At 40.6% G+C, this 13,129-nt stretch overlaps 1 protein-coding gene and 1 non-coding gene across 2 annotated transcripts; both read left to right on the top strand.

The window, feature by feature from the left end:
• Positions 1-3,779: 3,779 nt before the first annotated feature.
• trnaa-ugc lies at positions 3,780-3,851 on the top strand. The gene has a single exon. It is a non-coding gene; the product is annotated as a tRNA-Ala (tRNA).
• Positions 3,852-9,880: 6,029 nt separating this feature from the next.
• LOC102229750 (protein snail homolog Sna) lies at positions 9,881-12,038 on the top strand. Its single transcript, XM_023330723.1, has 3 exons — positions 9,881-10,154; positions 10,393-10,947; positions 11,245-12,038. The coding sequence occupies exons 1-3, from the start codon at positions 10,073-10,075 to the stop codon at positions 11,424-11,426; spliced, it is 819 nt and encodes a 272-aa protein (XP_023186491.1). The 5' UTR covers positions 9,881-10,072; the 3' UTR covers positions 11,427-12,038.
• Positions 12,039-13,129: the final 1,091 nt, after the last annotated feature.

Here is a 13,129-nt window from a genome sequence, read left to right as displayed (position 1 = left end):
TCAAGTCACAGAAGTTCATAAATGATCATGGACTTTTTTACTATAAAATAAAGTAAAGTAAAACCACAAAATAGTTGATCAATTTTGATGTAACATGTACAGTGAAGTTTTAAGCCCTACTGATATTTCTATGTGTTTTCTATTTAATTCCCAATCGTTTATTCTTTGCTCCTTAAAAAAACCCTTCATTTTTAAAAAGGCCTTCACCTCTTCTAGGTCCACTGCTGGAGAGTTGTTTATGCTGTTTATGCTCACATTTTTACTCCTACAACTGTTTTGCTTAAGCCACATCACACTGTCCCATGAATCATTCAGGCCTAAAAGGCTCCTGGACTTCAAAGCCTGATCCTGTATTGTGTCTTTGCATAGCAGAAAACAAAACAGGAAACCTGCTTAAAGTGTTTTTTTTTTGGCACTTTCCTGTCAACAACCACTGACATTCAGTGACAGATATGAAATTGTGTATTTAAAAGCTGAAATCATTAATGATTAACTAGATGGAGGGTTTGTGAAGGCCTCATTTTTTTTGACTGCACACTTTACAGGGTTTTCAGTTTTTTGACAACAGTGTAACATGCAAACTCATGTCAAGTACAAAGAATAGTATAAAAAAAGAATGAAGAGGCAGCCTAAGCAGATCTACCTAAAGCTTGTAAATAAAGTCTGACTCCTCGGCTGCAAAGTAGTCAAGTGTTTTTTAGTGCTGCACTGTAAGGAAGCGACAATAACAGAAACTCAGCTGGACGCTATGAACAAAAAAGCACCACACCTGTCTCCAGATTCCTGCTGAATGTGTCACAGATTTCTCATGAGGATGTGATGTTTTAAATAAAAGCACTCCTCAAAGCTGTCTTAAGTCTGGGTGGCGAGGCCGATACAGTTACCAGGTGCTGGGTGACTGGAGCACGCAAGCACACCGAGAGACAGAAAACACACCGAACACACTGCAGTGATAATGACATCCAAACTCAATTGACACGCTGAACACAAACATTCACCGAGAACACTGTGTGCATCTGTGTCTAATGTTTGTGCTCTCAAGCTAATCTGGACAAGTCACAGCCCTCTAGCGCTTGTTTTGTCATGCCCAGGGTTCTCAGTGGAAAACATACAAAACATGAAACGGGTACGTGTCGAGATGTTTGTGTTTGCTATTATGTGCTAGAAATGATTATAGTAACAATTTTCACAAATAATTGTAGCTCAAGCTTACTAATTAAATATCCAAAAGGCAGTGGTGATTATTGTTTTTTTCCCTCTTCCTCAATTCATTTGGGTGCTTTCACCTAAGTTCCCTAAGAGACCTGCAGTTTTTTATGCTGGTCAGGAAACCAGGTGAAAGGTCACACATTAGTCGCCCTTATCTCTCTCTGTTTTTAACAGCTGTAATTTATTTATCAAATGGTGGTAAAAGACATTTTGAAAAATCAGACTGAAAAAAATGTCTGGTCCTTCACATTCTCTGATTTTACTTAGCTTATTTTAATTCTTAAGTTTAGATGCTTAACTTCACAATATTTACCTTCATCGTGTAACGTAGGCTTTATTTTTAGTGTCTCTCTTGTCTTAGGCCTCCTACCATCTGGCTGACGATAAGACAGCAGCCCCCTGTGATAAGAAGTGTTACCACCAAACAACTGGCACTAATTTTAAGAGATATGTAAAAGCTCTTCATCTTCAGCACATTAGGATAATTTTTTCTTTTTACAATAATGAACATACAAAATGTAGTCCCTAAATGTGATACAAGGGTCCTTTTATAGAAGAAAATAACAACAACAATGTGTATTAATTTGTATTTAGCTAATATTTTGTATAAATGCCTTTTGTTGCTGTTACCGCTGCAAGTTTTTTGGTGGGATGTCTCTAATGGCTTTGCTTATCTTAAGGTTGATGGTTTTCCCCGTCTACTTTGTAAAATAGCTCAAATTCTGATTTGCAAGACAGCAGCTTTCTACTATAACTCTGGCTCTATGTTTGGGGTTGTTTGTCCTTTTAAAAGGTAAAGCTATATCCTGGGTTCAAGTCTTTTGCAACATATTAAAGAATTTCTTTCTCCAAGAACATTTCTGTAATTAGCTCTGTCCATCTCTAACTGTATTCCCTTCAGATTGCTGACAAAAAGCCACCTCAAAGCACGATGCTGATGCCACAATGTTTCACTTTGGAAGTGGAGCATTCAGAGTGATGTGCTGTGTTAGATTTCTTGCCAGTGCACCTTCTTCCACTTACTGTGTCCCACATAGAGACTGAATTGTGCCACACTGAAAATTGGACTTCATACACCTGGTTTCCTTTTGCTGCTTTTCTACACAGGCCAAGTTTGTGATGTGCATAACTACTAGTTGTTATAGTGGCTCAGAAAAGTCAACAAAATGCAACAGCCACAACACAAGAGGCAAAGCCACACTAGGTCATGCTTAAACTGAAATTATGCTAATATAATAAAACTTTGAGAGAGAAGGAGGAAAAGGGGTTTCATTGTGAACACAGACAAATATTTCTGGCAAATCCATAGATTTAGCATGACTTCCGTTGTGACTTTTGGTGTGGCTTTTGCGTTTCATTGACCCTGGGCCACCATACCTTGTCATAACATATTGCCCTCCTCTGACTGGGTGCTCATTTGATTTAATAACTTATGTTAAAAAACATCAGTATTGTTTGGCTGTATGACAGTCAGTGGCCTGAATAGACATCCTCTGAGACAGAAAAGGCTATTTTAAAAATAATTGAAGTAAAAAAACCCATTAAGCTCCACCTTTAGAAACATGCCAAACCCCAAATCATTTCTTCTAACACCGTCCACTAGTGTTAGCCGGTCTGTGGCCTTAGATGACTAACTCCTCTGCTTGTCTCATATTGCATGCAGCCTGTCTGTACTTGAAACTCTTCACACAGTCCCCAGATAACCTCTCGTCAACAGCACTATGTTAATATCGCTTACTCAGCAGGCATAGCCTGATTGCACTCTTTAATCCAAATTTACACAGCAGGAGGGAGTAGAATTGACAGATCTTCTTTTTCCTGGGAGGTCCCTGGTCTACAAAGAGAGCTCTCCTGCAGAATCTGCATCCAGTGGATCTAGCCCTACAAGGCCAGAGCAAGCAGGGTCTGGAGACAGTGTCCTTGGCAAAGTGTGCATACTCACCGATAAACATGGGTGAGAACAGTCTGTGCTCACCAGACGGAAGGGGGCAACGTTCCCCCCTGGAGGGTATTACGAAACGTAACCAGGAGAGCTATTTTAAATTCTCTAAAGGATTATGCTGTCACGGATGACAAGAAATGAGTTTCAGGCGCCATTCATTTAAGAAAAATATAGACGGCAACCTTGTCTGGCTGTCCTTCAGCACTGTCAGTTCATTATTTGCTTTTCACTCAGTGTGGGATCATCAGGAACTCCTTGGTCAGACAGACTCAGATGTGTCCTGTCCACCGCCTAAAGGCAAGGTTAAAAATAGCACAAAGCATCAGAAAGGTTAAAAAAAATAACTTAAATTGGAGCAAACGTCTTTATTTTTCATCACATGTACTCGCGTCGGTTAGTCGTCACATAAAAAAGCGCCTCTTCAACGAATATGCAAAAATATGCTTAAATAATCATTTCTATTATTTGGAGCAAGGCGGGGAAACTTGGTGAAAAAACGGAAATTTAAACTACAAAATAAGGAGTGAAAATAGGTCAAAAATAAGGTTTTGTACATAAAGTTCTTTCCAGCAGATGCAACTGACTGGTTATGTTTAAAATGACTTCCTGGTCGCCTGAGATTCCAGCAGGGGATGTAGCTCAGTGGTAGAGCGCATGCTTTGCATGTATGAGGCCCCGGGTTCAATCCCCGGCATCTCCACTCTTTTTCGAGATTTTTGTTGAACGCCTTGAGTCACAACATTTATTCAGTAGAAATCACCGATCATATTTTTAATGAATAAATCTTTTCAGAGTAGTCTCAGTAAGAAAAAAATAAAACTGAAAACGTGGGTGAAAACATAACCTGGTGGAACTAGGAACTGTATGTAAATCTTCCAGCTCATTTTTATGAAGCAAATTAGGTGTCAGAGTAAATATTTTACTTTAGAAATTTATTGTTTTGCAAAAATGAAATGGATGTTGTTCCAGCTAAATTAAATTAGTACAATTGTTTTTAAAAAGTTAATGTTTCTCTTTGATAGGTTTTAACTGCAAAAAATGTAAAATGATAAAGATTATTTGAAACCCCAGGACAAATTTGCTGAAGGTTTTCTGAAGGTTGCCCTTGTACAGAACCTTTCAAATGAGTTGAGATAAATTCATTTCAGTAATTTATATTTATATTGACTGTTCTTTCAAGGCATTTTATAAACATAAACAGATCCAATTGAAATAGTGAAATAAACTAACTTTTTGATGTACGTCTACAATTTTTTTAAGGTGCTTTTGAACACAGGCACATGTAAGAGTTGGAGAACCCAGTTGGAGACTGAGGTTTATCGCACCTGAAATGGACTCTTTCATTTAATTAAATACATTCAAATTCAACCCTGGTTTAAGACAGCACAGATAAATTTACATCGCTTTGCCAAACATTAAACTTATCTATTGTTCTAAGCTCAATCATTTTCATCAAAGCATTACGTTTGTAGTAACTATAAACTCTTCCAATCAAGTAGAACTTGTTTGGAAGAGTTTCCTGGAAAAAGGCTTCACCTCTTGAAAGAATGCAGAGCCTCAGATTTGTAAAGACCTACACAGCTTCTGAAATATTGCACACAATAGAACAAGTGCTTTGGAAGATTTTTATTTATTTATTTTTTGTGCTTTTAACATTAGCAATGTTAAAAGAGGCACAGTTTCCTTAAACAAAACAACAATAAAAAAAAATAAAATTTTTGATGAAATCATTTTAAATAAAACTATTCCAAACGGCTTATCTTTCTGTTTCAGAATGTTTCGAAACTTTTATGTTTAGTAACATATTCCTGACTTCTCATACTTTTTGTAGTTCTGTAGAGGATTAAAAAAAAAAAGTAGAATAACGTGATTATAAATAACATTAATAGTCTGAGAACAAATATTAATTATTTGTCGCCACCTTGTGGCAAATTGGAGTATTTTCAGGAACTGGTTCACATCTCTAACAGCAGGTGGCGCCAATTAAGATTGTAGGTCGTCTGAAATTTGAATTTGCTGAGTAAATAGCCTACGATCAACAACAACAACAGCAATAATAATAATAATAATAATAATAATAATAATAATAATAATAATAATAATATCAAAGCCATGATGTAGCACAAAAAAATAAAAAATCTTCAAGTTCTACAGAAATGCAGATTTGTTTGTACAGAACAAATTGAAAAAGCCTGTTGTATGAAGGCTATAAAGGAAAGGAAACAAAAACATTGAAACATTATGACAATATTAGGTAACTGCATAGCTCATAACATTTTTGAAAAAGAAAATTTCATTTGTAGAAAAAATATCACATGACAATTTCACATGAAAAAAAATCTTAGGTTTTTGAATAATGCATGAAAGGATATGTTTACCTGTTGTTCAGAAAGTACTGAAATATAAAACACAAGCTCACATCAGGATAAATTCCAAGTACAAGCTTCTCAGTCTGACCGTCTTTTTGTTATCTAAGAATTTTTAGGTCAAGTTAAAGGGAAATAAATCTTGAACCTGGTTTAATAAACCACATTCCCATCATTTTCTCTCTGGGTTTTTGAGCTAACATTTAATTTCACCACCCCCCATAAAAATAGACAATGTTTCCACCTGTGTGTGAGATGTAGATGTTTGCTTGTGACGTGTTTGTTCTTGACTCACATGCAACAATACGACTGTGGACAAATCTAATAATGACTGACATTATTATCATTTGCCGATGGATGTGTAAAACCTCACTTGGTCTGTAAATTGACACGCTCTGCAAACAAACGGCACGAGCACAAAGAAATGAAAATGTGAATATAAATCTGCCCCGTTATTAAGCCGTTGAAGTCTGAATGAAAGAGTCAGACTTGATAGTAGAGGTAGATATATAATAGAAGTGTATAAATATATATAATTACACAGGTAAATCTCACTGACAAATAAGGTCTCATTTTCAAGAGTGACCTGTTTTATGCTTGCACAACGAAAATATGTCTAAATAGATCATGCTGAGCAGAAATAATAGACGAGGCTTTAAGTGATCATGTTGTACACATCTCATCATGTCATGCTCAGACATACAGAGCATGCCTTGCTCAAAGAGCTAAACACACAATGTGACCAAACTACAGATCACGTGTAGGAGTTGGTGTCCAAACGAACTGCTGTGCATTCCTGTGGGATAATCTTATCTTCCACCTTGTGGACCTCTGAACTGCAGGGCAACACTTACACATGCGCCCTGGTTTGCATGTGCAAGCAAACAAAGATGCAGCCGTGAAAATGAATGAAGCAGTTAGAATACATCTGGAATAATCGAATAGGGGCATGACAGAGGTCGTTTACCCCAGATTTATCCAACGGCTTTCAGAATAAATCTGATGGACTTTAAGACGCGTACTACAGACTCAATCAAAGAAGAGCTGATTCCTCTGTCTCCGCTGAAAAACCTCCATTGACTCGATGTAAATGTAATCAAGTGGCCGCTACCTGTCTCCTGAATTGACTGAATGGTTACAATGCACCTGATTGGTCTAAGATAGTAGATGGGGTTTTGAAATGTAAAGGTGCACTTGATGCATGCATACAATGACAATAGATGTTTGGTGTCATTTCTATTCAAATACATGATGGAAGTCGGCACCGTTAGGCTCTGAAAAGCAGTTAGAAAGGGGAAATTTAGAGCTGGAATAATCAAAAACGAGGGCGGATTTTGCTGTGAAAGAAAATCCTTGAAATTTTAGTTTGGATTTTTTTTTGTCTGTTTCACCTAAAGTTTGATGTAGCATTTGCATGTGGGAATTATGTTGTTTTTCTTTTTTGTTGCTGTTGTTGTGCTTGAGTTTGAGCTATTGATTAAAAACAGCAAATTCAGCATCTTGCAAAAGTATTCACACCAACTGTTTGTCACCTTATAACCAAAAACCTCACTGTATTTCATGCTGAGTAACACTGAGCAGTGTATGAAGGTGAAGAAATAGGAGATGATGCATTTAAAATTCTTTACAAGTAAAATAAGAAAGTTTGAACCAGGTTTGAACACAAGTCCAGCTGCAAGACTTTTGGGATGTGCCTTTGCTAAGCTTGTACATCTAGAAGACATTTATGTCACTTCCTTTTTTTTTTTTTTTTTGCAAAACAACTGAAGTTCAGTCAAATTAGACTGACAGCGACTGCAGAACAGAAAATTTTCAAGCCTCGTCACTAATTCCCATATGGATGTAGACCTGTACTTTTTCTGGGCCATTTAGTTCTGACCAGAACAAAAATCCTACAACATAATGCTGCCACCACCATAGTTCACAGTATGCTTAGAGGGATGCTTATTGTCAGTTTTAAGGCCAAGATTCCCAATCTGTCTAAATCAACTTGTATGCAACCTGCGCAGGAAAGTAAGAACTAATTTACCAGCAGAATATTTTGCATCTTAATCTTAATCATGAGACCAACTTTCTCATTCTTGAAAACTACATTCCTTTCTGCTGCGGTGATTTCAGATTATTCAGAGAAGAAACAAGCAATCTGTGAAGGCTTCTGTGTGTGGTTCATGCCTGGAGCCACAGATGAGTGGAACATCTGTTCCCCGCAGAAAACCGTTCGTGTCGCAGGGTCACTTTAACACGCTGTAACACAAATTGTCTGCAGTGTTTCCTACAGACAAATTGCCCCCCCCTCCCCCCTACCCCCTCCCGTCTCTCTACCAGCTCCACGAATTGAATCGTCGCCACAGTTTAATCAACCTGTTTTCACTCGTACAGCGATGAATACAGGAACCGAGAAACACACAAAGTGATGCGGGCAGAACCACTCGTATCAAGTCTCGCTTCAAGCTCAAAGAATCATCAACGTGAAGGAAGATTTGCTTTCACGTGTCTCTCGGCTCTTCGCTGTTTTGTTTGCCCTGCCCTGCTGACCCCGCAGTCTACGTGGCGTCAGGATCAACAAGCGCCGTAACGACGTGTGAACTTTTGGGCATGCGGTGACAAAAGCGCCTTTTGGACAGGTGCACCAACCCGCCCCATCACCCGGCATCTGACTCCCTTTGCGATGCTAAATAGCTCCAGTTAAAGGCTGAGACATTCCTGTCTGATGACTGGCACCCGATGCGCATTTCCAAACACTTTGCGCACCGACAATCTCAACGCAAGTGAAATATGCAATAATTTAAAAATGAAACATAAGTCTAAAATAACTAAAAGGTGAAAAATATTCAAATCTGGCCCAATTAAAACTTTTTAACGGACCGTGCAGACTGAATTTACAGCTCATTTCCTCCCAGCATTTCACACCACCCCAAGGCAGGCGCTTAAATAGCACCAACTTTACATCATCATTTGGTTCCTGTCTGCTCGTTTAATTTTTTTTTTTTTGGACCTCGATTCCCGCAGCGAGGAAGCAGGAGAACAGTGCCGCTCCTCTCCACACTGAATGATCTCCTGCTGAGAGAGGAGAGGAGAACAGATCAGGATGAACTGAGCTTTTTGTACTGAGTGGCTAAAGAGGACAGGTCGCTTGTCTCTCCTTGTTATGAACGAAATGCCTCCTTCTCATCGCTGTGTGCGTGTAGAGTGATAAAGGCTTGATTGTGTCTAAGGGACCATCGGAGACATATTTGCGGTTTTCAGCCTGATTTTAAACATTTTTCTGGAATGTGAGAAATAAATGCGGACTTCTCAACCGACAGGGGGCGCCGCACCTGATTTCTGACCAAACTAAACTAAACTATTGATTGAACAGATATTAACTCTTGGTTTAGTGGTGTCTTTGGTTTACTGAGGTTTACTCCCTTAACTTGCTAAGAACCCGCAAAGACTCTCTAAGGGATCATCAACAAATTATTGACTAAATAACGCAAGACAGTTTTTTTTTAAATCAACATTTTGCTCTGTCATGGATAGAGGTTGCTTATCTGGAGTGCATGCTTAATTTAGTTTTAGAAATAGGATACTTCGTTTGTTTCAGTAATTTATAGTAGCTCGCACTGAACATTGCTAGCTAATTTAAATTAATTCGTGACTAATGAAATATTTAACAAAGGTTTTACATCATGTGACCACAGTGAATTATGCTGCGATATAAAATAATTTGTACTTTGCATGAATATTTTTATGGAAACATATATTTTCAAATTACTGCTAACTTGTTTTCCTTGACTGTACTTTTTGCATCTTGTTTTATGTTATTTTAAGTAGATTATGTTTCAAGACACCAAATTTATGTATCATTTTCACTAGTTAGGAGAAAAATACATAAGTTGGGATTAGACTTTAATTTCTTCAAAGTTTCAAATGAATACATTTAAAAAAATCAATAACTTTAATTTTGACATTAATTATTACAAATTTTCAGAAAAACAGTGCTGGATGAATTTGCTATCGTTTGCTATTGAATGTGTGATTTGACTGGCAATTTGCTGACAGTCCCTATGAGAACCCGTACTGCAGCAGGTCGTCATGAAGTAAAGAGAACATTTAAGCTCATATCTTTAACTCCTGAATACCCAATATTCCAATCTGGTTATTTATTTTATTTTATTATTTTTTACCTAATTCAAAAATTTATATTTCAGTACAAGCCTATGGCGTGAAGCCGTGGAGACATGCGCAGTCGCCGACACGCTCAGCGCAGATTTTGGCACTTTGGGCACCGTCCCCTTACCTGATCTGAGGGGACGGTGGCGCCCCGGCGTGCAGGGGTGTGTCTTTGGGCGGGGACGTGCCCACCCACCCCGCTGCTTTCTCCCCCTCTATATGAGGAGGCAAACTTTAACGGAGAGATACACGCAACATCGTAGGTTGTCGTTCTGTTTCCTGTGAGTTTTCAACTCCGTCCGTCTGGAAATAGCCATCAAACCGGGAGCACGGGGACACAGTCGGCGTTTGGTTGTGGAGATTGTCTTATTTGTTCTGGCTGAGGACAAAACCCGAGCTCAAAATGCCTCGATCTTTTCTTGTCAAGAAGTATTTCTCCAACAAGAAGCCTTATTACAGAGAAAACCAGCTGGAAAGTCAAACAGGTAAGTTTTCAAAGGAAATACTACAACAAATCACTGTTAAAACGCTACATCTAAGTACCTGCAGCCAGGAAAGAGTTGTGAACGTATGCCTGCAGGTGAAAAGACTGATCTATTCATCTGGAAAATGTGTTGATGAGAAAGGTTGATGCTCTATAGAGTGCAACCCGAGAGCAAGAATGATAACAAGCTTAGATCATCTGTTTAACCCCACCTGACTTGACTTCCTCTTTGTTTTCAGCTTTTGTCCCAGAAAGCTTTCCACTGGCCGAACTTCCAACACAAAACAACGCGTCTGCGCTCACTTGCCATCCCAGCAGCCCCTTCTTCACCAGCTCCGATGCCCTGCCTGCTCCCCTCTCTCCAATTAACCCGGTGTCCCTGGCTCCCTCTCCGCTGGGCCCTCTGAACCTCACCAGCTCTCCTTCCAGCAGCAGCGGAGAGGAAGAAGAGGACGGCGGCCGTACCTCAGATCCCCCCAGCCCAGAGGTCATCCAAAGCATCTACCACTGTCTACACTGCAGCAAGAGCTATGGCAGCCTCTCTGCTCTCTCGCATCATCAGCTGTCCAGCCACCAGCTCCCTCCAAGCGGTCCATTACTGCAGACTGCTTCCACTCCCTCAGAAGTATCCCCACGCCCAGCTTTCCACTGCAAGCATTGCTCCAAGGAGTACACCAGCCTGGGAGCTCTGAAGATGCACATCCGCTCACACACTCTTCCCTGTGTGTGCCCAACTTGCGGCAAAGCCTTCTCCAGGCCCTGGCTGCTCAGAGGACACATCCGCACGCACACAGGTAAAGATTTTAAGTCACCCCCATTGATTCACACTGTTTTGACTTTGTTGATGCAATTGGCTGCACCTTGTGCTCATTGATATTTATTGACCGATGAACAAATGTAATTACTCAGCAGGACACAATCTAATCTCAGCCCATCAGTTGGTCTGCATGAGAAACAACAGCATTAACTCAGCTGGGGTGTTCTTTTCTGCGGCGGATCATTTAAAAACAATGACTGTAATGTAACTGTAATGGGTGCAAAATGTTGCTCTGGTGCTGACGGTGTTCTCTGTCCCTCTGTTCCTCATGAAGGTGAGCGCCCCTTTGCTTGTCAACACTGCAACCGGGCCTTTGCCGACCGCTCCAACCTGCGAGCCCACCTGCAGACCCACTCAGAGGTGAAGAAGTACCAGTGCGGCTCGTGCTCGCGGACCTTCAGCCGCATGTCCCTGCTGCATAAACACAGCTCCTCTGGGTGTTGTCCCTCATCCTAGACTGCCTTGAAAAAGACACAGCTGGAGCTCCCCTTTGGGTTGTGGGTGCTGGGAGCCAGCACTCACATCCGTGTACAATTCCTGTTTTTCTAAGTGCCTTAACTTCATGATTGTCAAATATGAAATCACACTGTTGTTTGCTGCGTGTTTTTGGAACTGTGGCAGCTGAAGGCGTAGTTAATTCCCAGGAAACTTCGCTGGTGCCGGCCGGTCCGGGACCGCGGCCATGTTGCAGCTGCTTGGGGTGTGTTTGTGCGTACGCGAGGATGTCATTCCTCACCATGCTATACATGCATGATGTGTGGGTGTTGAGACAGCTGTCTGTGCATGGTGCACCGTGGAGGCAGGGCGCTGAGAGACGCGCTAGCTGCAACCTCAACGACAGGTGACACACGCAGACAACATTTGCCCCCTCCTCGCTGCACAACCACACTGGGTTATAAAAGCTCACTTGAGCCTGACCAAAAACTGTTATTAAAACTATTTGGATGTGAGGCTTTTTTCTTTCTTTTTCTTTTTTTTAAACATTTGGTTGAAGATGAATCTCAATAGATGTACTTTACAAAGTTGGGTATTTTATTCCTATGGTTTTTGTAAATAAAAGGATTTCTAATAAACTCAGCTGGTTTTCTGTGTTCCTTTTTTAATGTAATGGTGTTTCAGATGACTTTGTATTGACACAAGAGTTCATTAGGACATGCATGACAGTTTGTGAATGGGTTGATGGAGCTGCACACAGTTGTATGGGTTGGTGTGTGCTGCAGGGAGCAGGGAGAGGTTTATATGATGTTGAGTGATGGGTAGAACACCTGCACACACCTGCCTGTCGGTCGGGAAACACTGGGGACGCACAACGTGTAAGCAGGGTTGGTGGGTAGACTGTGCAGAAAGACGCTGACTTGGGGGGGGGGGACAGGGTGGGCAAATAAGCAATGATGGGATCCTTGTTCACCTATTTCTTGTCAAAGAAGTGGGATCTAAAAGAAAGCAGGAAATTAGACAGGGCAGTTCAGATCAGCTGGTAATGGGTCCGTCTGAAGCTAAGTGTCCGGGGTGCAACATATAGTAGCAGTCTAAACACACAAACATACACTGACGCCAGCATTTCTTGGTGAGGTAACAGAATTTACTCCTGATTGGTCTTGGTGCAGAAAGGTGCATGCGTGCACCAGTGTGTCTGAGGACGCCGTCGAACCCTGAGATCAGATTGCATGACTTGGCTTGCTCAATGTAAACAGCACCCTAAAGGCTGTGCACATGCAAACACACAACCCATGAATACAGGAGCTTACTTTGATCAGGGGGGGATTTTTCATTTGTCTGCTACCTTTTTTTTCTCTCTCTCTGAGCTCATGTGAATGTGAGAGTCATTTTAACAGCTGCACACCTACGCAGTCACAGTGAATCAAAGAGGGCCTGAGTCCCGCTTGAAGGGCCGACCGTGGGCAAGCACTTTGGAGAAAAATGCGCAGAATTTAAAAGATGTGTGTAATTTCAATTTCTCCTCGCAATTTCTTCATTCTGCCTCCACAAACTGTACACTTGATTCCCTATATGTTTTTGAAATTAAATTGGCATCTTGCTAAGGGGACATTTTTTTGGTTTGTGGTGTGTAGGAGGCAGTCTGACTCTTTAGCTGCGAGGCGATGAGATCACTGGAGCTGTCATCTTTCTTTTTAAATGATGCTTGGTATCATATTGGC

The sequence above is a fragment of the Xiphophorus maculatus genome, chromosome 1 (assembly GCF_002775205.1).
Source record: "Xiphophorus maculatus strain JP 163 A chromosome 1, X_maculatus-5.0-male, whole genome shotgun sequence".
Taxonomy (NCBI): domain Eukaryota; kingdom Metazoa; phylum Chordata; class Actinopteri; order Cyprinodontiformes; family Poeciliidae; genus Xiphophorus; species Xiphophorus maculatus.
The sequence above is the reverse complement of the archived record's forward strand: the minus strand, read 5'-3'. Positions and strand labels throughout refer to the sequence as shown.

What these genes read in the sequence shown, in the direction of transcription:
- LOC102229750 (XM_023330723.1), top strand. Translation starts at nt 10,073, where the DNA reads ATGCCTCGATCTTTTCTTGTCAAGAAGTATTTCTCCAACAAGAAGCCT. An exon ending in CCAGCTGGAAAGTCAAACAG is followed by an intron (nt 10,155 to 10,392) that starts GTAAGTTTTCAA and finishes CTTTGTTTTCAG; the next exon opens with CTTTTGTCCCAGAAAGCTTT. An exon ending in ACACATCCGCACGCACACAG is followed by an intron (nt 10,948 to 11,244) that starts GTAAAGATTTTA and finishes TTCCTCATGAAG; the next exon opens with GTGAGCGCCCCTTTGCTTGT.